This window comes from Protopterus annectens, chromosome 9.part0 (genome assembly GCF_019279795.1).
Source record: "Protopterus annectens isolate FY-2018-M chromosome 9.part0, PAN1.0, whole genome shotgun sequence".
Classification (NCBI taxonomy): Eukaryota; Metazoa; Chordata; order Ceratodontiformes; family Protopteridae; genus Protopterus; species Protopterus annectens.
Window position 1 is genome coordinate 616,923,049 of NC_056743.1, and position 27,846 is coordinate 616,950,894.

At 43.5% G+C, this 27,846-nt stretch overlaps 1 protein-coding gene across 1 annotated transcript in view; it reads right to left on the reverse strand.

The window, feature by feature from the left end:
* Nucleotides 1–27,846, reverse strand: part of LOC122811369 (cyclic AMP-dependent transcription factor ATF-6 beta-like) — a 1,192,927-nt gene that overhangs the window by 20,824 nt on the left and 1,144,257 nt on the right. The window contains exon 15 of the mRNA XM_044083167.1: nt 16,529–16,613. Within this exon, the coding sequence (XP_043939102.1) occupies nt 16,529–16,613 (85 nt within the window). The remainder of the gene's footprint in view (nt 1–16,528; nt 16,614–27,846) is intronic.

Genomic DNA, 27,846 nt, shown 5'->3' on the forward strand with positions numbered 1-27,846 from the left:
ATGGAAGGGGCGGCCCTTGGGTTTTGAGACTTGAGAAAAATGAGTTATTGTGGCAGGACAGGTTAAATGCTTATAGCTTCCCTGGCTTGAATGATTTGTCTTCTTATCCACTGCTTGTTGAAACTGAAGGCTTTGGAAAGATAATTTAAATATGCTTTTTAATATATTCCAAAATTAGGCACCAGAGCCCAGCAGTTCCAACACACAAGTAATTTAATGTCAAACACAGCAAAAGGAACACACATCCACAAATAACATAAATGCTGATAAAAACACTTCCCCTTACTTTTTTGTCTCACAGAACTTCATCAGATCTGATGAAGGTCTATGAGACAAAAACATAAAGGGAAGTGTTTTTATCAGCATTTATGTTATTTGTGGATGTGTGTTCCTTTTGGTGTATTTGACATTAAGTTACGTGGGTGTTTGGACTGCTGGTCTCCGGTGCCTAATTTTGGATTACTAGTTACGTTTTGGGCACTTTCACCACATCTTTGCTGTTTAATAGCTTTTTAATATATTGTAAGGTTTTTATATTTTGCACTTTTAATGTTTTATTTTTTGTCTTTTAGTAAATGTTTTTTATTGGGTGAGTAAAATTTGATGCAACTTGTTTGTGGTCACGTGATGTTTAAGGAGGGATGTTTAAATCTGCCAGTATGGACTTATTGAATTTTGTCTGATGAAGTTCAATGTATGTGTATTGGACGAAAGTGCTTACATTAAACTTGTTTAGTCTTCTTTATCGCAATCTTGTTTTGCTGTTTTTCTTAGAAGTAATATCTAGACCTGGAAACAAGTTCGAAATGCCAGCTACCTGGTCTTTAACTGTGGAAAATCTGGCACCAATGTCAAAAAGGCCTGTCAAGAATTCCAGAATAGAAGGAAGTGGAGCTGAGAAGGGGACCAATACTTTATCAAGAGCTCATGGGGAAAATCTTTTCCATTTGCTTATAACTTCTTAGTAGATTGTTTTTAAGAAGCAGATAAAATCTGAAGCACTCTCAAAGGCAAGGCAGGGTTATTGGTATTTCTGGAATTGGAGAAATCATGCAGTTGATATGAAGGATCAGGTTTGTCAGATGATAATGCAGACCTGGTTGAAGACCCACAGACCACAAAAGGTGCGTCAAATGAATAGATAGCATAGCAAATCATACTTGTCTGGGTTAAAAATGAGATATACGGACAACTATTGCCTTGTAAAAGGGTGTTTTCTGTAAGAACTTTATCAATAATGAAACAGAGGGAAAGACACACACAAGTCCAGGTGGCCAAGGATGGACCACAGCATCCCTTGGTGACTCTCCCTGTGGAGGGATAAAGGAGAAGTAGCTGCTACATTTGGTATTGTGGAGACAGGCAAAATGATTGCAGCAAGGCTGAATGTCTTGGTTGTCACTGAGAAATTGACTGATCACTCATGAGGCATGGTGATACACAGCAAACAGAAGAGACTTTTGACCTGGAATGTGCATTACTATCAGAAAGCAATGCGAAGACAACTCTCACTGCCACACTCCAATGGCTTCTCAGCACAGGGGGTAAGAGTGAGATCTTGCTTGCTTGCTGATGCAACATACCACTGATGTATTGTCTGTATGGATGGAGATCACATCCTGGGGAAGACATCCTGAAGTTTCTGCAATGCTAGGAGGACTGCTCTCATCTACAAAACACAGATGTGAAGGATAGCCTCTTGCTAGGCCCATATTCCCTTATGCAGTCCCCTCATAATGCCCCCAACCCAGACAGGAGATGTCCATGGTAAATGTAGCCAATGGCAACAGAAGAAAGTACAGTTTTGTACCTACCATAAATGTAGATGTTCGAAGATCCACATTGCTGCAGTCATAACCTGTGGGTAGTCCGCTGTCCTCGGTCGGCCCGAATACCAAAGTGTTAGGCTGGCGTCAGTCATGGTCGCTTAGATCTGACGTCAGTACGCCGTGGTACTAAAGCGCATGACCGACGCCATATCCTCAGTCTTTCTTGCCCCAGATGTCAGAAAGCCTTAAAAAGAAAGGCCATAGCCACAAATAGAAAAACACCCAATCATCAAAATAGCAACAATAGGTACACCACAAACCACCCAGTCACCCCAAACTACAGAGGGGAAGGAGGGAGGGAAAATTGGACTGCAGCAATGTGGATCTTCGAACATCTACATTTATGGTAGGTACAAAACTGTACTATGTTCTTCATCTCACATTGCTGCAGTCATAACCTGTGGGTAGAATCCCAAAGCAAAGGTAAAGGGAGGTTGGTAAAATCAGATAGCATTAGGAGCTGCTAACATGCCCTGTAAAACAGCAGTGGCAAACCCAGCCCTAGATTTGGAATAAAGAGGGAGATGGTAATGTTTAGAAAAAGTGTGCACTGAACTCCAAGTAGCTGCCTCCAAAATATCCTTAGTAGCTACTCCCCTTAAAAAAGCAGTAGAAGTGGCAGTTGCTCTAGTGGAATGAGGTCTGATTCCAGGCGGAACCTCCTTACCATGATGAGAATAACAAAAAGCAATACAATGACCAATCCACTTAGAAATAGTTTGCTTAGAAACAGGTTTTCCTTGTGAACCCAAGGCAAAAGAAATGAATAACTGTTGAGACTGTCTGAACCCTTTAGTTCTGCTCAAATAATAACGTAACTGCCTGTGAATATCCAAAGAGTGTAAAATTTTTTCCCCTTTATTTTGGGGATCAGCATAAAATGTAGGCAAATGAATAGATTGGTTTAAAGCCACATTAGAAACAACTTTAGGCATAAAAGTAGGGTTAGTACGCAGGGATACCCTATCCTTATGAAATATCAGGAAGGGTTCAACTGCCATTAGAGCCTGTAATTCAGATACCCTTCTAGCAGACGTAATGGCCAACAAAAAAGCAGTCTTCCAAGACAAAATCTTCAACTCAGATGTAGCTGCAGGTTCAAAAGGAGGTAAAGTGAGTTTTTCCAACACAAAATTGAGATCCCAGGAAGGAGTAGGAGCTCTACGCGGGGGTCTTATGTTCTTTGCCCCTCTAAGAAATTGCTTAAACAAAGGATGAGAGAATAATGGTGGGTCACAGTCATAGTGAGCAGAAATAGCTGCAGCATGAACTTTTACAGAGGAGAAAGACAAACCCTTGTCTAGTAATTCTGTAAGATACTGAAGTGAAACACTCAAATTAGGCACTGAAACATCAAAGCTCTTTGCCTTGCTCCAAAGAAAAAATCTCCTCCATTTATCAGCATAAACTTTCCTTGTACTAGGCCGTCTGGCCTCCAAAATGACATTCAAAACTTGTTGTGGAAGCTGCGACCCCCCAGGGTCTAGAACAGAATACGCCAGGCTGTCAGATGCAGGGACTGTATCCTGACATTGAGGAAATGATTGCTTGCCTGGGACAAAAGGTGTGGAACTGGTGGCAAAGGCCAAGGAGGCTCCCGTACTAAACTCCTCAGTAGAGGGTACCAGTGCTGACGTGGCCAATCTGGAGCTATTAAAATCATGCAGGGCTTGTCCTGTCTGACCTTCAAGAGTACCTTGGGAAGGAGAGGCTGAGGAGGAAAGGCATAGACGTGAAGGTTGTTCCAACTGAAAGATAGAGCATCCACTTTCCAAGCCTGTGGGTGAAACATCCTTGTGCAAAACTTTGGCAGTTGAAAATTTTGTGAAGAAGCGAACAGATCTATGTCTGGAGTCCCCCAAGCCACTGTCAACTGTTGAAACACATGAGGATCCAATTTCCACTTGTGGGGATCCACCATCTGCCTGCTCAAAACATCTGCTAAGGAGTTCTGTGCTCCTGGCAGAAACCTTGCCTGAAGAGTGAGGTGCAAACTGAGAGCAGTCTCCCATAAAATCATTGCTTGTCTGCAAAGAGGGTACGAATGGGTTCCCCCTTGCTTGTTGATGTACCACATGACTGTTGTGTTGTCTGTTTGAATCAACACTCGTCCTGGATGAATGAGATCCTTGAAAGCCATCAATGCAAATTGGACTGCTAACATCTCCTTCATGTTGATATGCAAATGTTGAAGTCTGGCAGGCCACGTGTCTTGAACCTATTTTCCATTGAAGTGTGCTACCCAAGCCATGTCTGAGGCATCTGTCGTTAAGATCTGACTCGCCTCTGGTCGGGTCACAGAGAGTCCCTTGTTTAGGTGACATTCCTGAGCCCACCACAAAAATTCCCTTTGAATGCAAGGTATTATCTGAATGACAGTGTCCAAATCGTGGCAGTGTTGAGTCCATACGCTTTTGAGATACCATTGTAGCTTCCTCATATGCAGTTTGGCATTGGGAAGCACCAGAATACAAGATGCCATGAACCCCAAGGCTTGAAGGACTGTCCTTGCAGTCAGCCTGGACCGTAGAGACAATTTTTGGAAGTAAAGGGTAAGATTTCTTTGTTTGTCCGGGGTCAAAACGCCATCTGAGAGGCTGTATTCAGTCTCACACCCAGAAAGCACATGTCCTGAGAGGGTACTAGACTGGACTTTGTTTCGTTCACAGAATACCCTAGGCACCTTAACACTGCCATAACATACTGTAGATGGTGAAGTAACTTGACTTTGTCTTGAGCAAGAATCAGGCAATCGTCCAAATAAGGATAAATTTGTATTCCCCTTAACCTTAAGAAGGCTATCACTGGAGCCAGGACCTTTGTGAACACCCTGGGCGCAGCAGATAAGCCAAAGGGCAATGCAGAGAACTGATAATGTAAAGTCCCAGCCCGAAAACGCAGGAACCTCCTGCAGCTGGGCCTGATAGGAATATGAAGATAAGCCTCTTTGAGATCCAGAGTTACCATCCAGTGATCTTTGCCTAGCAGAGGCAGAAGTTGTTGCAAAGTTAACATTTTGAATTTTGGAATGTCCAGGTATGTGTTGAGAATAGACAAATCCAGTATTGGCCTTCAAGTGTTTCCTTTCTTTGGTACAAGAAACAGGCGAGAATAAAATCCTAGGCCCACTTCTGACTGAGGGACCTCCTGGATAGCCCCCATTTTTAGAAGTAAAGCAATCTGTCTGTAAGCCTCCACCTTTTGCTGAGGAGGAACGTCTGGCATGCCTTTGAAAGGAGGCAAGGTGTGAAAATAAAACTTGTAGCCTCGATCTATAATGTCCAACACCCATTTGTCCTGGGTGACTAAAAGACAATTTTGCCTGAAAAGTACCAACTTTCCTCCCAGAGGAGCTGCCAGACAGGAGGGATCTGGCAGCTGAAGATACAGGTCATTGGGTTTGCTTATGAAAAGGCTGACCCCTGCCCTCACCTGAAGATTGTGCAGGGGAACTCCACGTCCTCGGTCTGAAGGAACCCTGAGCATGAGCTCTGCCCCTACCACGTCTAGATCTGCCCCTAGACTGTAAATCAGAAGAAGGATAAGCCCATCCCTTAGCAGGCCAATTTCTGCTAAACTTAGGGGGCTGTACCTATAAAAATTCCTTAACTGTCTGCATGGACTTAGCTTTGTCTTCCATTTTCTTCAAAACCGACTCCACAGGAGAACCAAACAGAACTTCAGATTGAAGGGGAGCATCCAAAATTCGAGCTTTTACATGCTCTGACAAATTCTGATCCTTAAGCCAGGCATGCCTACGAATAACTGATCCAGTGGCAGCCACCCTGGAGGAAGCCTGAAGAGCATCAAAACCACACTGCAAAGAATGCTTACCCACCTGATCAGAGGCATGAACTAAATCTTGCAATTCTTTACACTCAATACCCTCTGCCAAAGCATCAACCTTAGATTTTAACTGACTCAATAGAAAATTCTGGTACTTCAGCATATGAAACTGGCAATTGAAAGCCCTCATCGCTAGAGTGGAAGAGGTATACACTTTTTTACCCCACCTATCCAAAGCTCTAGAATCTTTATCCAGAGGAACTGGATTCTTCACAATAGAAGCCCTGACACCCTTAGGTCCCTGGCTAATAGTCTCCGGGTCAGCTCTAGGGCTCTTATACAAATATTTATGGGCCTCTGGCACTCTGTAATACCTGTCTGGTTTAACAGGAGCAGGAGGTAAAGAATCAGGATTAAGGGAAGCTTCAGAGAAAACATCCTGTACAACATCCAAAACAGGGGGAATAGCCAAGGGCCTATGCTGTGGTAAAAATAAAAATTCCCTAAGCCTCTTACGGGAATCTGAGAAATCCTGACCTTCCCACTTAAAATGCTCCCTCATGGAATGCAGGGTCTCAGAAAAGGAAAAATCCTCTGGAGGGGAAGCAGAAGGACAAGAATCCTCTGCATCAGAATCAGAATAAGGAGGAAAATCCTGAATGTCCTCAGCTGAAGACTCAGAGTAATCTGAGGAATGCTCCAATCCCTCTATCTCTGGCTCCACCCTAGGCCTCTTATCCGGGGGGGGGGGCATAGAACCCCTGATTAAAGTAATCAAATCCTCTGCCATCTTCAGCATATGCTTTTTAGGTACAGAACTAGGGCTGACACCAGTGGAAGACAAACCAGGCCTGACCTTGGAAGGTGCTTTAGAGACAGAAGTAGAAGGCCTAACCACCTTATGCAGAGAAGGGACTACAGAAACCTGACAGGCCCCCTCAGCCTGACCAGACTCCTGAGAGGCCACATCCTGCAAGATTAAAGGCTCCCCCTGAGATTCAGCTGAAACCTCGGCTGGATCCACAGATTCCACCGTAGTTTCTAAAGAACCGGCGTCCGTAACGGAAGACTCATCCTGCTTGGACTTTAACGTTTTTTCTTTACGCTTCTTAGCGGTAGCGGGCGTCGGAGGATCCGACGGCATATTGTAATTACACCGCTTACCGAAGACAAGTCTAGCACAATCTAACCTGCGTTTAATGGTGCGCTTATTAAATTTAGCACAAAAGCGACACCCGACTACGTCGTGCTCAGGCCCCAAGCAAGGAATACAGAGAGAATGGTAATCTCTATGAGGTATCTGCTTCCCACAAGAAATACAATTATTTACTTTTTCTGACATCCGGATTTAACTGAGGCAAGAAAAGACAAAAATATTCCCCAACGGGGTACTTAGCCCAACTTGGTCTTCGGTCTGAAACTCAGAATACGAAAATTTCAGGACGCCGAACGGCACTTGCAAATGCTGCTTCTGCTTCGGACCATGCAGCAAGAAAGACTGGGGATATGGCGTCGGTCATGCGCTTTAGTACCACGGCGTACTGACGTCAGATCTAAGCGACCATGACCGACGCCAGCCTAACACTTTGGTATTCGGGCCGACCGAGGACAGCGGACTACCCACAGGTTATGACTGCAGCAATGTGAGATGAAGAACATCAAAAGGTTCACCATTTCAGGTGACTGCAAAACACTGAATACAGCTTTATGGAGTGATGAACAGGGTGGGTAGCCTGAGACCACTGACAGCAAAGTGTCCACTGAAGAACTGTCATATAATACCTGGCATGGAAAACTAGCATTATGGATGTTGCCAAGGTGTCCAATGCGGGGAAAGATGATGGAAGTGGGAGGAGTGGCAGACTTGAGGATCTCTTGAAACTGTAGCTAGAGGGAGACCAGCCCTGAATCCGGAAGCTTTGCTAGTTGAGTAGTTGTACTGAAATGACAATCTATAATGCTTAAGAAATGAGAAGGTTCCAGGTTTGACTTTTCAAAGTTCATGGAAATCCCCAAAGACCAACACAAAGTTTGTAAATAGTCTCTTGTCATTGCCAAAGTTCCACTGTGTTTGCACTTAGGAGCCAGTCTAGGTATGGAAACACATGGAACCCTTGTAGCCTGAGGAGCACTGAGACTACCAGCATGAATTTAGTAAACATCCAGGGGGTGTATTGATACCAAAAGGCAATGTCTGAAACTGGTAGTGAATGGCTCCCAGACAAAAGCAAAGAACCTTCTATACTGGCTTTACAATCCTGATGTTATAGTAAGCATCCCATCCTGAACTTCTATAAAGCACATCCATCCTCATTTCTGTAGGAGTAGAAGTATGGACTACAATGCAACCATTTGGAATTTTGTCATTCTATATGTAATCTTAGGTGGTTGAGATCCAGAATGAACCTGAAATCTTTGGTTTTCTTTGGTACTAAAGATCATGAGTAGACTCCAGATCCTGTCTGGTCTGGTGGGACCTCTTGGATGGCTACTTTATGTAGAAGCTATGAAATTTCCCATACTGCAGCCATTATTTCATGGTGTGGAATGTCTGGAAGGGCCTTTGTATTTTGCTTGTGGGTGGAAATGAATGGTACGATATAGCCTTTGAATAATATTTTCTTTACCCAAATATCCTCTATGAAGGCCGACCAATTTTCTGGGTGAGTAAGAGAATTGTCCCCAACTGCTTTCAGAGAGGAGTAATCAAGCTACTTTTCAGGAATGGTGAACGAGCTTCCCCTGAAAAAGGGGCTCTAAATGCCTGGTTCTGCCAACCCACCTGGGTGATGTTTATAAAAAGACCCCACTGACGAGGGAGGGCTCTCCAAAGTGAAGACATAGGTATAAAACTGGGATTTTTTGAATCAGAGTCCCGTGTTATTCAGGATCTTTGAGAGGTAGCAAAACCAACAGCAGACAGTGTTCTTCCTTCTTGTTCACTCTTTGAAAAAGTTTCCTTTACTTTGGGATCAACAGTAATGATCCACTGTGGGCAGCATTCAGAAAGGCCACCTTAAAGTGGTCAGCAAAATCATACAATCTCAGCCAGGCATGACAATGGATGGCTGCATCTTTGCCCACTGTTTCACTTCCCTATTGTCTGTGTTAGATAGTAGTCTCATGGTCAGGATGATGATGATGGGCACTATGGTCGAAAGCTGGGCCTCCATTTGCTGCCTTGTATCAGAAGAGGGGTCTCTGAAGGGAAAACAGAGTCTGGCTAGATCCCTATAGAATCTTGTCACATGAGATATGTAGTTTAGTGTCTTCATGGAAAACTTCTTAAGACAAAAGCCCACTTTCCAAATCAGTCTATCATCCTAGACTCAATTACCACATAGGACTGTAGAGCTCTCTTCTGATAGATTCCATTTTGATTGCAGCCCTATCAGAGGTCCCTCAAGCCAACAGTGATGGCCCTTGGGACATCCGAGAATCTTGACTGGTTTCTGAAGTATTGATTCCACCAAATCATGGCCTTGCTACTCCCTATTCCATCATCAGATCTATAAGGTGACTGATGGGAAGGACCACAAAGGAAGTAGATGTGTCAGCTCTAAAGGCCTTGATGAATACTTCGTCATCCTGGAAAGTAAAGACGGTGGCTAGTTCTCCCTCTCTCTTATAATTTCTATCACTTCTCTAAAGGAGGAGTATTCAGAGGGCCTGCAGAATGAACCCTCCCCTTCATTAAGGTGTGCATCCTGCATGAAAAATTCCACTGAGGAATTTAAGTGTTTCCTCTTAAACTAACAATTCTTGAGCACTTTGGGGTGTGTGTGTGGGGGGATCTTTTGAAGAGCCTGAGTTGCCCTTGTTGAATGAAGGGGTCTAAATCTTCACAGCTAGGCTACCTCTTGTACTGAAGGTAAGGACGGAAAGCTTCAGATACACTTGGCTGAGATTGTGGGGCTAAAGTAGTAGGGGCATCCCCTTCCTATAAGTTATGGTGGGCTAAAATCCACTTAAACACCAAGGACATCAAGAAGGGGAACATTTGAGCTGTCTCCAAGTCCAAGTATGATGAAGCTGATGGCTGCAACCTTCATGCTGAAGGGCTTGGTCAGGAACAAGACTGAGATCAGAGCTCATGTATCAAGCACCAAACAATCAAATCCATGAACACACATAAAAAAATACATGCCAAGGGAGGCCCCAGGGTAATGTTGTTGAGCTTTTGGCTCCTAAGATTCTGAACTTGAATGTATTGGAGCTAGTCTTACTGTTGATACATCTGATGCTGAAGGCACCAAGGAGTGGTGGTGGAGTTGACTGAGGCAAGCTTCGGCTCTGAAGCCAGTGACATCAAGTTGGGTGCCAGGAAGGGAAAGGTAAGGGGTGTGAGAGGTCCGTCCTTGTCTGAAGTGGGTATCATCATTCAGTCCTAGTCAAAATCAATAACAGTTCTGAGCACTTAGTAGACCTATACGAGGAAACATAAGGGGATCTCGAGCCAGAAACGTTGAGAGCTCACTCTCTGACGATCGGGAACTGGGTGGCCTTTACTTTTTTCCAAAGATCTCTCCTGGATAATAAGAGCTTTGGTGCTGAAAATTGTAGGCATTGGGGGTCAGAAAACCAACAACTCTAAAGTGGTTAGAGCTGAAGTTACAACCTACCCTGAAGATCTAGAAATCTTTGGCGGGGGACATGAAGATCGGAGTGTCAGATGGCCTCCTCCCCTTCAATATCTAATTTTTTTTCCTCATCTGAAGTCTTAGATAAAGATTTTTCAGCATTCATAGATGTCTGAGAGGACTTGCCAGATGATTCTCCCATGGTGGTGGGGAAAAGGCCTTTGAATATTTGGGCTGTGGAAAAAAAGAATGGCAGATGTCACATTACGCTCCAAGTGATCTAGTCCAAGGCAAACACACTGCATATATCACATTTTTTTTAAATCCCAAAATCTTCTCAATTTTTGTAGTCTCACACACAAGTTTATGTCAAGTGTTCAAACAATAAAAGTAATTTGAATCAAAAAGATTCAAAAGCAAAACACTTTGAATCACAAATATTTGAATAAAAACAATTTTTTTTTGCTAGGGGGCAAGCTCCAGCCCCTCCCCAACACTCACTACTACTTAAATATACCAATTCCGAGATCACAGTACAGTGGGAAAACTGCATATTCTTCAATCCCCATTATACCACAATCTTGCACATTAAAACAACAGCAACTGAATGTCAAAACTTTTGGCAAAACTGCTTGAAACGAAACTAAATGAAAATTAAAAAAAAAAATGCCATGAGGGGGGGCTGCACCCCACTAATCACACTATACTCAGGAAAAAGCTAATTTCCCACTCCCACTGTTCTGTGATCTTGCACAGAAAAAAGTCAGTAACATGCAATTAGTTCAATTTTGATCACGTTTATCAGCCTTATTTCTCTTTGACCAATCTACCACTTGATTTACCTAAAGGACAACTATACATATATGCGTTGAAACTCTGAGCCAGAATTAATATCAACAATATATGTGGAATAAAAAGAAAACCTTAAACAGGACAGCAAAAGAAGATTTAAATTTAAGAGATTTTCTTTTTGTATAGGTAGGCCTCTGCGTGTAAGACTAAAGTAGAGGAAATGTGAGACCTCAGACCAAAATAATCATAAAAAACAGAGTTAACGGACAAGTTGTATGGGTAAGCCTTGAAGAAGGAAAGCACAAAAAACTATCAAAACATAATATGTTGTATCCAAATATACAATTGCTGGAAAAAAGAGATTTGCAGAAACTAAAGTAAGTATAGTAAAACGTTGCAGAGGAAATAACAAAATCACCTCCCTCTCTCTATCTGAGGAAAGGAGCACTGGAGGGTTGCATATGGTGCTAAAAGTAACAAGGAGGATATGGGAGATAAGTAGGACCACAAAGCATTATGGGAAGTTGAGGAAATCAAGAGCACAAGAAGCATCTGACTGAAATCTCAGCTTGAATCTGGACATAAGAGCCAATAACCCAACCACTGAAATGGACAAAGGGAACAATACAGGATCTCTGGTGATGAACATATGAAAGTCTGTAAGAAAATAAGTTCATTATCCAACAAAATTCTTTTAATCATAACAACTTGCTTCTTTTGTACACCTAATGAAACTTCACCTCTCATTACTACCACCATGTACTGAACTTATTACTTTAATTCAAGCTAAAGTTGAGATGAAGCACATCAAATGGTTGTCCAAAGTCCACCTCATATCAGATCCCTTCATAATACATGATTAAATTAATAAAATAAGCTAGTCTCTTTTTAACTCTTTGAGAAGCAAAAGAAAGATCTGGCATCAGTCCCTGCCACCTACCCTATTCATTCTGCTTTCCTTCTTTCTTATTATACATTTACATTTTATATCCAAGCAAGAGTCCTGCACCTAGCAGCCCCATCCTTTCAATGCCCCGGAAGAAGAAAAAAAATATGTACAGCAATGGTTCAATAACAGCTGAGAGAAAAAACATGTAAACAGCTTACTACAAATGACCATAAAAAAGTGTCTTACGGTAACAGGGAGCACCACTGACTTGCTTATAAAAATAACTGGTGTCCTTGTTACTCCGTCGCAATTTAGCTAGCTTCATTAGGTTTTACACTTCTAAACTGTGATGAATGTCACTCCTCCCTCTCTCCTTGAGAATGAGTAATTGTCTAAAAACTTACCAAACCAGTACACATTTGAGTAGATCACTGTTGTACTAGTACTTGACGACTGGAACTTGACATCTAGCCCATTTCCTGGGCTCAGCATCCTACCCCTCCTGGCTAGACAGATGCCTCCCCCTAAGGACATCATCATATTTCCGTATAAAGTTATCATCTATCAATGCCATCTTTAGACAGTACACTAGCAGAATGCTCATCCAGCCTTCTCCTGGACATGGTCCTAAGGATTCTTACCAAGAAGAGGCCCTTCATTGATGTTTTTGGGGCCAGGGTCTTTAACAAAATGGATTATTCAAGTCTATCCAGACCTCAGCAGACCTGAGGCTTGGATAAAAGAAGACAGAAAAGGAGTAAATACATAGGAACCAGGACATGCCCACCCCAGACTCTGGCTGCGCAGGGAAGGAAAGAGAAGAGAGGATAGTGGAAGGGAAACCAAGACTGTAACAGTGATCTACATGAACATTTACTATTATGTTAAGTTCTTAGGTAGCTATGCAATGTTCTTCATATAGATCTATTACTGGAATAATTTGCAGAGCTCACAAGAAATGGAAAATAGTATGACTGGTAGGGATGAACTGTAATAAATTTTGCAAAATGGCAGTAGCAAATGAACCCCTTGCCCTGGAAGCAAATTACAACATGTAGTGTTTAGGGAAGATACCGGCCAACGGCCAAAGACCAAGTAGCAGCCTCCAAAACAGACTGGGCAGTCACCCCTGCAAGGAAAGCCATAGTAGCCACCGTCACCCCACTACTGTGTGCTCTGACACACCCTTCTTGCATTTTTCCATTCAGGAAGCAAAAGGAGGCAACACAATGGACCAGCTACCTAGAGAATGTTTATCTAGAGACTGGTTTATCTCTTTTGTTGGCTGTAAAGGATGCAAACAGTTGATATCAGGTTGTGATGCTTTTTATCTCATCTAGATAGTATCTCTGCTGTCTGTGAGAAGTGTAGTAGTGCTTCTTCATAATTTGGAGAATTAGGAAAGAAACAGGCAATTGTACGGTTCACTTAAAGGACAGCTCAGTCATCACTTTTGGTATAAAAGAGGTACGGATTCTATGAATGGCCCTGTCACTATGGAATACAAGAAAGGGCTACTGGCATATAAGGGCGTGAAGGTCTGAAATCTTTCTAGCTGTAGCAAGCAAAAGAACATTTTTTCATGTTAGGTATTTCAGTGGGGCTGAGGCAGCTGGCTCAAAAAGAGGCTGTACAATCTCCTACAAGACATAATTCAAGTCTCATGGACAAGTAAGAAGCATTCTATGCAGTCTCAAATGTAGGACTTTCTTTAAAGTGTTTGATTGTCTGCAGAGAAAGAAAGTGGGACCCACAGGTGTGCAAGCTGAAATGGCAGAGATATACACTCACAGAAGCTAAAACCATGCCAGAGATGAATGGTTCAGTCAAGGACTGCAGAATCAGGAACACTTGAGACTGAGACAGGGTGCAGATTCATTTTGTGGCACCAGATTGGAAATGTTTTTCATTCAGCCAGACAGAATTTCCTTCCTAATTAGCCTTCTTAATACAGTCATCAAATCCACAGTGAACTGGCATGTAAAGAGCAACAGAAATGGGCCATCATGGCAGTGAGTGGCAGAATCTTCACAATGGCTGTGTGTGCTGTCCAAACAGAAAGGCAGCATGAGAAATGTCACCATGGAGATCTGACTATGGAAGGTGGGTTGCTGGTGTCTAAAAAACTGAAATCATCCTTGTTCCCTCCTCTGGATCACCATGGGGATGGTGATCAGATGGAATGCATACAAAACGAGTCTATCTATTTAAGGGAGAAGGCATTAAATGCCAAAACCTATCTGGAGCAGAAATTCATCAGCTACTTGTTGCTGTCAGAAGCAAAAGTCTAGGCCTCAAGCACACCACCCAGTAGATTATCTGCAAGAAAACATCCTTGTGTAACATTTACTTATGGGGATCTGCAGCTGACTGGTAAATTGGTCAACCACAGTGTTAAACTGGGATGGAATGCAGACTCCCTTTTAAGGTAATTTGGGATTGAAGAGCTACTTCCCAAGTCAAGACCAAACAGCAAAAGGGATAAGACTGACTACCCCTCATTTACTTATGCACAACAACATAGCTCTGTTGACTGTTATCACTTATAAGGCCCCATTTTTAAGGATGGATTTAAAAACTCTGAAGGCCTGCATTAAGGCCATCATTTCCACTAAATTTAAATAATTTTTCCTTCAGCTTATCTCATACACTGTGCACTTTGAGGCCCATGCCAGGTCTAACAGATCCGTGGTTAGGATGCGGTTGTTGGGATTTGTCTGAAGGGTACTGCTCGGTTCTATCTGACCTGCTTAGATCACCATTCCAGACTTTGTATGACTCAGGGTTGTATAGGGATCATCTTCTCCACGGACTCAAGAGTGCTATTAGCAAGTGTATCTGAGCTAATACAGAAGTTTATTTGTTTGCATCTTCACTAGGGTGGGGTTGTGGGCCATTAATATGTTTCAAGCCATAAGCTCAAACGTCATTTACAGTTACTTGTTCAGGCATGTAGTTTCTTCTGTCAAAGTCTGAAAGTACTCTGCAAGGGATTCCACACTGTCCTAAGGGAGGAAGACCTTTTAGCTACAGCAGTCTAGTAATGCCCTCAAGAATACCATGCTTTTGTAAGAGGTGAGACTTGATTTGGAGAAGTTAAAAGAAAATGTCATTATTTTGAAAGCAGTAAATGGCGAACTGCAGTCTTCTCAACTTTCTCCTGCATATAAGAAAAAAAACTAGCATGTCAGTAAACACACAATCAGTACAGAGAATGAAGTATAGCAGCTTCAGTAAAATAATCTGGTTCAGTGCATGGCACCATTAATGCGCTGAAATCAAGAGGTACCAATCAGTGCAGGGAGATGGTGAGTTTAAGAAATGAAAATAGACAAGCTTAATCTTTTTTTCTCATATATTACTGCAATTATGCTGCTTTGTCCTTTTATTTCTATTTGGGCAAGATCTCCCTCATTTTCTCTGCGCTCCTCATACTGTTATGTATGTTTACTCTTACGCTGGTAGCAAGATATGAACAAACCTGCTTCCACATTCAGCTTCCTAGGCAATCACGAATAGCGGAGAATGTAGTGTATGTATGTGTGTGTGTTAACTCGTCTTCCTTTTCTGCATAAATCACCACCATCTCCAAAAGCTGAATTCAATATACTACTAGGAAAGCTATTCAAGCTTGTGCATAGGTATAATACCCCAGATGCCATACAGGTGTCCTGTTTTGGTGGCCATTGCATCAATGAGAAAAAAGCAGTAAACTACCATTACTTGGCTCGATTACTTATCTTTCCTCGTTTGCTGGCACCAAGTTATGTAATGTATTAGGAAATTGTGAATAGCATAGAATATGTTCTTTTTTTTTAAATATGTTTCTTTTGTCCATTAACCTACAGCACTATCCACCTAATACAGACTAGGCCAGCTGATTCAGGCTGGTGCATAATTACTTGATATCCCAAATGCCAAGGAGGTATCCTATTTCCTTGGCACTGATATCAATGGAAAAGAGCAATAAACTGCTATTTACTGGACATCAGAAGTCTCTAATAAAATTAGCTACAACTGTATGAGTGCCCTCTTGCCCTTATTAACACTTTGTTTGAGGGCAGAGCCAAAGAATTTGCCTGCCATTATAATATTTTTTTCTTGCTGTATTAAAATTCTCAGCTGCTTCCACCAACAGTGCCATGTAGGTTTTATCAATAAGTTTGTAGCAAGGAGAGAGTCTGCTGTTAATGTCCATGGCTCAGGCAGACCAAACAATGGGCATGCATGTTGGTCTAAGGTGTGACTGTGTGTTTGTGTCTATATATTTCCTGCAGGTGCATGTGTTTAGGTGCTGCAGAAGCCAACAAAGTAAAATGACAGACAAGGAAAAAAATGTAACGAGTTGTCAAAATATCTTGAAATATTAAAAAATACAACTACCTTAAACTGAAGGAAGGTACAAGCAGCAGTACACAAATGCGGACATTATATGCATGATGTATGCGCAGAGTGGTCATATCTAACAATTTATAGATAACTTTAGCGAAGTGTGTCCTAACAAAACACTGACGATCTTCTTGCATGAGTACCCCAAGTTTAAAGATTTCATAGCAAACTCTAGCAAGGCCAGGCAAGCATATTTGTATGGGGTCAAAGCAGAATGGAAGTATTTAACAAAGACTTTCAAGTTTCAATTTCTAGGCACTTACCATTTAGTGATATGGCTGGCATCACTAAAGACATTTTGGGTCTGCTGGTCTTGTTATGGCTGATAGCTGGCAACAACAAATGGTCCTGTTTTGGATAAACACAGAAGGGAAAAATGTTAGCACAAATTTTTTCAGCCCTTGATGCCTATCATGTCAGTACAGACGTACATTTTGTAAAGGACAACCACCAAATATTGAAATTACCATAACTTAGGATGTACAGGTGTAATACTTGTATCCTAAAAATAAACTAGGCTTTGACAGTAAGTTGGGTGAATGTCAAATTGAAGTTATGTACTCACTACAATGATAGATATGTGTTGTTTTCTTTTTGTCTGGTTCAACTTTGGGTTCCCAGATCCAACTCAGATCTGGCCTTGGCACCTTTGAACTTGTGGATCCAGGGCTCTGACTCCTCCCATACCTTAATTCCCTCTCCCCCTCAGAATTACCTCGGATTGAGTTTGCTCACACAAATTTATGCAGAGATGTTAAATATGTCAAACTGATATAAAAATAAACATTGTATAAGAATGAAACAACCAGTTGAGGCTGATAATGACATCTCATATTATGAAGCCCATCTGTTCTTCAAGGCACACTAGGAAACAATTTGGATGGGGCAAGGGGGGAGGGATGTTGAACTGGACAAGAAGAATTCAACACAGATCTACTGCTATGGTGAGTATATAACTTTCGTATCCAATGTCTTTTTTCATCTGAGTCAACTTTTGGGACAGATTCCTTAGCTACCAACCACCTGGCGGTCATCAAGGAAGGATACTGTGGAGAATGGTGGAAACAAAGGAAGTACAGCTTCTTTACTATACGTACAACTTACAATGTGAAACAAAGGTGTGGACTGTGGATCAAGTGGCTGTGGCACAACTTTCATCAATGGGTACTCTATACTGAAAAGCAGTGGAAGCTGCTACAGACCTTGTCAAATGAGCTGGAGGATTCTTGGATAAGGACATGCCCAATGTTTCATACACAAAGATAATCCAATTTATGAACCATCTCGAAATAATTAACTTTGGATACAATTTGTCCTAGTTTAGCTTTAGAAAAGGTAACAAATAATTGATCAGATTTTCTAAAGACTTGCTCTGTGAAGAAATAACATGAGTTGCCTATGAATATCAAGAAAATGTAAAGAATATTCTCCTTTGTTTGAAAACTCTGGGAAGAGAAGTGGCAAATTTATACATCAAAAATTGTTTCAGATGTCACTTTGGAAGAAAAGTAGGATTTGTTCTCAAGAAGACTATCTTTATGGAAAACAAGTATGGTGGTTTACAAGAAGGAACATGTAATTCTGCAATTCTTTTTGCAGAAGTAACAGCCACTAGAAAGATGAACTTCCAAGATAAAAAAATTTAAATCTTTCAAAGTTTTAGCTTTAAAGGGGATTACGTTACGGCTTGCCACATGACAGTAATATTCCATGGAGGGAATAGGTCTCTCATTGGTGGTCTAAGTAAAAAAGCTCTTTTCAAAAAGGACTGGGAGACCTTCAGTGAAGCTATGGTTGTCTGACTATGAACTACGTGAAAGCTTGAAATAGCCGTTAACTGTACTTTAGTTGTAGAAAAACTGGAACTTTTCTGGAATGAGTCTGATAGAAAATCTAAAATTGAGAACAGAGTTGCTGAGAATGGGTCAAATCCTTTGTTTGCAGCACATATAGAGAACCTCTTCCATTTACTTAAACTTTTCTGGTGGTGGATTTCTGTGAAGCTGTTAAGATATGAATTACGTAATTTGACAGGCTGACATCTTGGGCCACTGTTAAAACTGAAGTAACCTTCCAGTTGAATTTAGGCTTACTGGATTCACTAGAGGATGCCCAGAAGGATGAGACAGGAGATCTTGACTGTGTCCCAGAATCCATGGAGGACATAAAAGATAATGCCAAATGTAAGGGAACTAAATTTGTTGGGCCCAATAAGGGACAATGAGTATCACTTTTGCCTCAAATCTTCTGGCTTCCTGAAAGAATTTTGTTATCAGGGGAATGTGAGGAAAGTACAGTTGTGTACATTTACCATAAATGTAGATGTTCAAGTGTACTTACTGTTGTAGTCATCACATTTGGGATATCCCTGCCAGGGTAGCCCTTGGCCGGCCCAAATACCAGAGCCTTAGTATTTCTGCATCGGCTGCTGTCACTTCAGGACTGACGTCAGGTCGTCAGTAGTATAAAGTAAGGCAGCCGATGCCATTACTTCAGTTTTTCTTGCCCTAACCTGTCAGGATCCCACAAGTAGAAGCCAGGTTCTGGTGGAAGAACCCCACCATTAGAAAGTAAATACCAATATGTCCCTTGTAGGGAAAGAGAAGAAAGGGAGATGGAGGGAGGGAAACCAGGACTGCAACAGTGAATACACTCAAACTTCTGTATTTATGGTAAGTGTACACAACTGTACTATGTTCTTCGTGCTTCTCTGTTGCAGTCATCACATTTGGGTTGATTCCCAAAGATGAAGAAATGGGTGGAGGCAGTCAAGGAACTAGGGGCTGGCTAGGACCCTGCCCTGGATTTGGAGAAGAGAGGCAGGTGGTAATGTTTGGTAAAAGTGTGAACAGATGTCCAGGCCACCTCAAGGATGTCCCTGGTGGGGACTCCTCTGAGGAAAGCTGCAAAGGTGGAGGCTGCTCTGATGGAGTGAGTCCTGACCGCCTTGTGGGGAGGCTTCCCATGTTGTTTGTAGCAGAAATGGATGCAGTTTGCTATACATTTGGAAAATGTTTGTTTGGAGATGACTTTGCCTTCTACCCCTGTAGCAAAGCTAACTGGCACTTGATCAGACTTTCTGAAGGATTCAGTCCTGTCTAGATGGAATCTGAGCTATCTGTGTACATTTAGAGAATGCAGGATCCTTTTCCCCTTGTTCTGGGGATTAGGAAAAAAAGGTGTGCAAATGAATGGATTGGTTGAAAGCCACACTGTACACTACTTTGGGCATGAAGGAAGGGTTAATTCTGAGGGATACCCTGTCAGCATGGAAGATGATGAAGGGTTCCACAGCCATGAGCGCTTGCAGCTCGGAGACTCTTCTGGCTAAAGTGATGGCCAAAAGGAAAGCTGTCTTCCAGGAGAAAAAATTTAGTTCTGCAGAAGAAGCTGGTTCGAAAGGGGGCAGGGTGAGCTTTTCCAACACAAAGTTAAGGTCCCAAGCTAGGGTTGGTGCTCTTCTGTGTGGCCTCAAGTTGCTAGCCCCTCTTAGGAACTGTCTGATTAAAGGGTGTGAGAAAAGGGACTGCTCAGTGGGGAAATGAGCAGAGAAAGCAGAGGCATGAATTTTTATAGAGGAGAAAGCGAGGCCACTGTGTAGTAAGTCAGCTAAGTAATCCAAGATGAGAGGGCGGAAGACTGCTGTGCCATATTGGCTCCCTTAGCCTGGATCCAGGGTCAGAACCTTTTCCATTTGTCAGCATAAGACTTTCTAGTGCTAGGGCGCCTGGCTTCACGTATAACATTTAGAACCGGTTTACTGAGATTTGGCAGATTGATCTGGGGTTAGGGAATAAGCCAAACTGAGTGTTTGCAATTGGGGATGCATGAATTCCCCTTCCCTCTGGGTCAGAAGGTTTGGAATCTGAGGAAGATGCCATGGTGGCAGTGGAGACAGGCTGCGCAGCAAGGGGTACCAGTGCTGGCAAGGCCAGTCTGAAGCTATAAGAATTGTCCTTGGTTTTTCCTCCTTTAATGTGAGCAGCATCCTGGGGATGAGAGGTAGTGGAGGAAAGGCACAGACCGATAGATTGACCCAGGGGAAGGACACAGCATCCACTTTCCAAGCCATGCAGTGATGCTCCCAGGTGCAGAACTTGCTGAGCTGAAGGTTGGTGTGGGAGGGGTGCCCCATTTCTGAGTTATTAGGGTGAAGGTTCTTCTGTTGAGCTGCCACTCGTGTGGGTACAGAAGATATCTACTTAATTGGTCTGCCAGAGAGTTGAGAGACCCTGGTAGGAATTGTGCTAACAGTTGCAGTTGCATGGCAGAGGCTGTGTGCCAACAGGTCATGGCCAGCCTGCACAGAGGGTGGGGGTGAGTCCCTCTCTGCTTGTTGATATACCACATCACAGTGGTGTTTGTTTTGATCAGGAGAGCCCCTGGGGAGAGAAGGGGCTTGAAAGCTATCAAGGCGTCCTGGACAGCCATCATCTCTTTTTGGTTGAAGTGCAGAGGGATTTGCTGTGGGCTCCATTGGTCCTGTATGCACCTGCCGTCCAGGTGTGCACCCCAAGCATAGTCTGATGTGTCTGTGATGAGGGACTGAGCAGCAGGGGGTGGTGAGAAAGGTAGTCCCTTGTTGTGGGAGCATGCTGTTGCCCACCACAGAAAATCTTTTTTGAGGCAAGGAAAGTACAGTCGTGTACACTTACCATAAATGTACATGTTCAAGTGTATTCTGTTGCAGTCATCACATTTGGGTTTTCTGCCTGCAGGTAGCCCTCAGTTGGCCTGAATACCAGAGTCTTAGGATTTCTGCGTCGGATGCTGTTGCTTCTTCCATAACATTAGGTCGTCAGGGGTATAAAACATGCAGCCGACGCCATTACATCAGTTTTTCTTGCCCCAGATGTCAGGAGCTCCCACAATAGGAAGCAATTACATGGTGTGGAACACCGCCAGTAAAAAGTAAATACCAATGTTATAAGATATGACCAAACAAAGAAGAACATAGGTAGAAGTATAGAGAAGTCAGAGGGGGCTGGAGGGAGGGTAACCAGGACTGCAACAGTGAATACACTCGAACATCTACATTTATGGTAAGTGTACACAACTGTACTATGTTCTTCATATTTCACTGTTGCAGTCATCACATTTGGGTTGATTCTCAAAGCTGAGAATGGGTGGAGGCAGTCAAGAAGCATTAGGGCTGGCATGCAGGCTCTGTAAGACTGCTGTGGCAAATCCAGCTCTGGATTTAGAAAAGCTAGGTAAGTGGGAATGCTTGGTGAAGGTGTGTACAGAGCTCCAGGTTGCAGCTTCCAGGATGTCACTGGTAGGGAAGCCCTTGAAAAATGCTGTAGAGGTTGATGTAGCCCTAGTGGAATGTGTTCTGATCCCCTGTGTGGTAGGTTTCCCATGGTATTTGTAGCAGAAATGGATGCAGTGTGTTATCCATTTAGAAATGGTTTGCTTTGAAATGGCCTTGCCCTCTGCCTCCTGTAGAAAAGCTGACTAGCAGCTGGTCAGATTTTCTAAAAGGGTTAGTCCTGTCCAGATAGAACCTAAGCTGCATGTGCACGTCAAGGCAGTGCATGATCCTTTCCCCTTTATTCTGAGGATTAGGGAAAAAGGTTGGCAAATGAATGGATTGGTTTAAAGCCACACTAGATACCACCTTGGGCATAAATGATGGGTTAGTCCTGAAGGAAACCCTGTCCTCATGGAAGACAATGAAGGGTTCCACGGACATAAGGACCTGCAAATCAGACACTCTTCTTGCTGAAGTGATGGCTAGAAGTAAAGTTGTTTTCCAGGAGAGGAATTTTAACTCTGCTGAAACAGCAGGTTTAAAGGGTGGAAGCGTGCGTTTTTCGAATACAAAGTTAAGGTCCCAGGCTTGAGTGGGAGCTCTCCTGGGGGGGGTCTTAAATTTTTGGCTCCTCTCAGGAACTGTTTGACCAGAGGATGAGAGAAGAGGGGTGGCTAAGTATTATAATGAGCTGAGATGGCAGAGGCATGAATCTTAATGGAAGAAAAGGATAGGCCTTTGTGGAACATTTCTGTTAAGTAATCTAGTATGTGAGGTAAGCTGGGCACAGTTGTGTCCATTCCTTAACACTGGCTCCAAGAACAGTATCTTTTCGACTTTTCTGAATAGGATTTTCTAGTATAAGGCATCCTTGCCTCAAGGATGACATCCAGCACCTGTTTATTGAAGGTCACTAGTGGTGAGTTCAGGGGATGAGCCAGGCTGCTAGGTTCAGGGTTTGTAGCTGAGGATGCAAAATCTAGTCCTCCTGGGACAGCAGGGAGGGGATCTGAGGCAGGTGCCATGGTGTCAGCACTGTCAGACTGCGCAAAAGTGGGTACCAGTGCTGGCGTGGCCAGTCTGGGTGCAATCAGGATTGTCCTTGGCTTGTCCTGTTTGATCTTTAGTAGAACCTTCGAGAGGAGGGGCAGAGGGGGAAAGGCATAGATTGAGAGGTTTTCCCATGTAAAGGACAGAGCATCCACTTTCCATGCATGGCTGTGGGGAGTTCTGGTGCAATATTTGCTCAATTGATAGTTCTGATGGGAAGCAAAGAGGTCCACCTCTGGTGCCCCCCACCTGTGGATCAAAAGCTTGAATGATTTGGGTTCCAGTTTTCACTCGTGAGTACATTAGATTTCTGCTTAAGTCGACTGCCAATGCATTTAGTTTGCCTGGTAGGAACTGAGCCTGCAGGTGCACTTGATTGCTCAAGGCTGTGTTCCACAGAGCCATGGCTACCCTGCAGAGTGGGTAAGAATGGGTTCCCCCCTGCTTGTTTATGTACCACATAACTGTGGTGTTGTCTGTCTTTATCAATAGTTTCTCAGGAAGAATAAGGCATTTGAGGGCTGTCAGAGCATTCTGTACAGCTAACATTTTTTTTTGACTGATATGCAGGTGCATTTGCTTTGGGCTCCATTTGCCTTGAAAACATTGCCCTGCCATGTGAGACCCCCATGCATAGTCTGATAAGTCTGTTGTTAGGATATGGGCGGCAGGGGGTTGCGTGAAAGGGAGCCCTTTGTTGTGGTAGGAGGCCTTTGCCGACCAAAGCAACTCTGCCTTTAGGCAAGGAATGATAGGAATCATTGTTTCCAGGTCCTGCGAATGTTGACACCAGAGACTTTTTAAGATCCATTGAAGTTTCCTCATATGCAGTCTTACACATGGAATTAGTAGAATGCAAGAGGCAATGAACCCTAGGGCTTGCAGTATTTTTCTTACAGATAGCTGGGTTTTGGTGGCTAGTAGATTGAAGTAGTTTGTCAAATAAATTTGTTTTTCTGGAGTGAGGAATGCCATCTGGGAAGTTGTGTTCAAGCTTGCTTCCAGGAATACAATATGTTAAATCTAGTAATTTTTCTTTGACATGGTCTGGCAAGATTTGTTCCTTAAGCCAAGCATGCCTTCTAAGAACAAACCCAGTGACAGCAGCCCTGCAAGATTCGTCTAAGGCATCAAAACCACATTGCAAATTATGTTTACCAACTTGGTTAGCAGAATGCATTAACTCTTGTAAATCTTTATGTTCTGCACAATCAGGATTTAACATAATTTTCTGTTTAATTAGCTCGATAATACGTTGCTGATACTTTAACATACGAAACTGGCAATTTAAAGCCCTGATGGCAAGAGTAGCAGAGGTGTATACCTTCTTACCCCATCTGTCTAAAGCCCTATAGTCCCTGTCTGAAGGGGTAGGGTTTTTGGCTGTTGTAGCCTTAATGCCTTTAGGTCCCTGGGAAATGGTCTCTGGATCCGCAGTAGGATTCTTAAAGAGGAATTTGTGAGAGTCAGGTACTCTGTAGTACCTGTCAGGTTTCTTGGGAGCCAGAGGCAAAATATCAGGGGTAAGGCTGGATTCCAAGAAGACATCATCTACAATTTCCAGAACAGGAGGGATAGCTAGAGGCCTGTGCTGAGGCAAGTTTAAAAATTCCCTGAGTCTCTTTTTGAACTGTGAGTAGTCCTGGCACTCCCAGCGGAAATGCTGTCTAAAGGTTATGTACGGTTTCACCAAAAGAAAAATCTTCTACATAGAATCCTCATAGTTAGATAAAGGTATGTCCTGGCAATCAGAAGGATCAGAGTCAACAGACTCATGATCTGAAGAATCAGAAGGAAAATCAGTTCTAGGTCTTTTTGAGGGGGGTGGGTGCTGTCTTCCTCTAATTAAAGCAATAAGATCTTCAGCCATTCTAAGCATTTGTTTCTGAGGCATGTGAGCCTGAGAATGCACTTTGGTTGTCAGTTTCCTAGGCATAGTGCGAACTCTGGGCCTGAGCAATTCAGTATTTTTGGTTTGAAACAAAGTCGCCAGTTTAATACGAAAATCGGTAGGCCTGAATACACCCTCAGAAGCCGGTGTCTGCACAGCGGCTCCGGACCCATCCAAGCTAGAGACATTCGTAGGTTCCATACTCGAAGAAGCATCTCGCAGCATACCGGACTCCGAATGGGTCTCAGTAGAGGTCTGCAAATCTGTAGAAGTGAATATCAGGGGCTGCCAAAGTGCCTCACTGAGTACTGGCGGACTGGCGACTAGCTTAACGTTAGCATCATCGTCAGTTTTGGACCTATGCGGTCTGTCTCTGTCTTTATCCTTGCGTTTTTTTCGGAAGATCGGTAGTCGGATGGCTTATGAAAGCCATTTCAGAATATGGAGAACGAGTGCGAAAGAATTTAGCGACAAAAATAGCCAGATGACAAATAGTTTGGGTGTGGAACAAGGCACAAAACCGGCAACGAGGAACGTTGTGGTCTGGGCCTAAACAGATGACGCAGTAAGAATGAAAATCACTGTGAGGTATTTGCTTTCCACAGGCAAGACAATTATTAACTTTTTCTGACATTGGTTAGAGCAAGAAAAAAGAATCCTTAACAGGGTACTTTTCTTTTAGAAGACTTCAGGTCTGAAACTCGAAAAATGAAAATTTCAGGAGGTGGCCGACGGCACTTGCGAACTGTTTCTGCTTTGGACACTGCATGGCAAGAAAAGCTGATGTAATGGTGTCAGCTGCATGTTTTATACCCCTGACAACCTGACGTCATGGAAGAAGCGACAGCATCTGATGCAGAAATCCCAAGACTCCAGTATTCAGGCTGACTGAAGGCTACCTGCAGGCAGATAACCCATGATGACTGCAACAGTGAAACACGAAGAACATTTATAGGTATAAGAGTCTCCAGGTCATGAGAGTGCTGACACCAAAGGCTTTTAAGGTATCACTGAAGTTTTCTCATATGTAGTCTAGCATATGGAATGAGTAGTATGCAAGGTGCCATGACCCCCAGAGCTTGCAGGATCTTCCTTGCAGATAATTGGGGTCTGGTGGCTAGTTGACAGAAGTAGACCCGTCAGGAAAATTTGCTTTTCTGGAGTAAGGAATGCCATATGGGATGCTGTGTCCAGGGTTGCTACCAGGAAGATAATCCTTTGGGTGGGCACCAGTTTGGATTTATTTTCGTTGATAGTGCACCCTAGGAAGGTTAGTAGGGTCTTTACAAAGGCCAGGTGCTTGAGCAGCTTTTCCTGGCTGTCTGCCTGAATAAGGCAGTCATCTAACTATGGGTAAATAGTACAGTTGTGTACACTTAACATAAATGTAAATGTTTGAATGTATTCACTGTTGCAGTCATCACACTTGGGTTATCCTGCCAGGGGTAGCCCTCAGTCGGCCCGAATACCAGAGGATTAGTATTTCTGCATCAGTTGTTGTCACTCCAGGATGGACGTCAGGTCGTCAGTGGTATAAAATCAGGCAGCCAACACCATTACATCAGTTTTTCTTGCCCCAACTGTCTGGAGCCCCCAAACAGGGAGCTAGGTTATGGTGGAAGAATATCACCAGTAGAAAGTAAATACCAAAAATTCCCTGTAAGGAGAGAGGAAGAGAGAGAGAGAGAGAGAGAGAGAGAAGGGGGATGGAGGGTGGGAAACCAGGACTGCAACAGTGAATACACTCGAACATCTACAACTGTACTATGTTCTTCGTGTTTCACTGTTGCAGTCATCCCACTTGGATTGATTCCCAATGCTGAAGAAAAGGGTGGAGGCAGTCAAGAAGACTGGGGGATGGCTAAGATGCCCTGCAAGACTGCGGTGGCAAACCCTGCCCTGGATTTGGAGAAGATAGGCAGGTGGTAATGCTTGGTGAAACTATAAACAGAAGTCCATGTTTCAGACTCCAGGATGTCCATGGTGGGGACCCCTCTGAGAAAAGCTGCAGAGGTGGAGGTTGACCTGGTGGAATGCGTCCTGACCCCCTTTGGGTGCAGTTTGCCATGCTGTGTGTAGCAGAAATGGATGCAGTGTGCTATCCATTTGGAGACTGTTTGTTTGGATATGGCCTTGCTCTCTGCCCCTGCTGTGAAGCTGACTAGCAATTGGTCAGTTTTTCTAAAAGATTTAGTCCTATCCAGATAGAATCTGAGCTGTCTGTGCACATCTATAGAGTGCAAAATCCTTTCCCCTTATTTTGTGGGTTAGGGAAAAAGGTGGGAAAATGAATAGATTGGTTGACAGCCACACTGGACACCACTTTAGGCATGAAGGATGGGTTAGTCCTGAGGGAGACCCTGTCAGCATGGAAAATGATGAAGGGCTCTACAGCCATGAGTGCCTATAGCTCTGAAACTCTTCTAGCTGAAGTAATGGCCAGAAGTAAGGCTGTTTTCCAAGAGAGGAATTTTAACTCTGCTGAAGCTGCAGGCTCAAAGGGGGGTAGGGTGAGCTTTTCCAACACAAAGTTAAGGTCCCTAGCTGGGGTAGGAGCTCTTCTGGGTGGCATTAAGTTGTTAGCCCCTCTTAGGAACTGTTTGATGAGAGCGTGTGAGAAGAGAGGTGACTCTGTGCTGTAATGAGCAGAGATGGCAGAGGCATGAATTTTAATAGAAGAGAAGGATAGACCCCTGTGTAGTAGATCTGCTAGGTAATCCAGGATGAGCGATAGGGAGGGCTGTGCTGTTTCAGCTCCCTTAGCCTGAATCCAAGTGCAAAACCTTTTCCACTTGTCAGCATAGGATTTTCTAGTGCTTGGCCGTCTGGCCTCACGTATAACATCCAGGACTTGTTTGCTTAGGCTGGCAGCTGAAGGAGAGGTCAGGGAATAAGCCAGGCTGCCAGGTTCAGTGTCTGCAATTGTGGATGCATGAATTCTCCATTCTTCTGGATCAGGAGTGTTGGGATCTGAGGTAGGTGCCATGGTGGCAAGGGTAACAGGCTGCGCAGCAGTGGGTACCAGTGCTGGTGTGGCCAGTCTAGGGCAATCAAGATTGCTCTTGGTTTTTCCTCCCTTATTTTGAGCAGTACCCTTGAAATGAGTGGTAGAGGGGGAAATGCATAGATCAAGAGGTTTACCCACTGGAAGGATAAAGCATCCACTTTCCAGGTCTTGCTGTGAGGTTCCCTGGTGCAGAATTCGCTGAGCTGATGATTGGAGTAGGAGGCAAACAGGGCCACCTTCGGGGTGCCCCATTTCTGGGTTACAAGGTTGAAGTTTCTGTGGTCTAGCAGGTTTCTGCTTAAGTTGTCTTCCAGAGAGTTTAGGAAGCCTGGCAGGAGTTGTGCTAGCAGGTGTATTTGCATGGCTGAGGTCTTGTTCC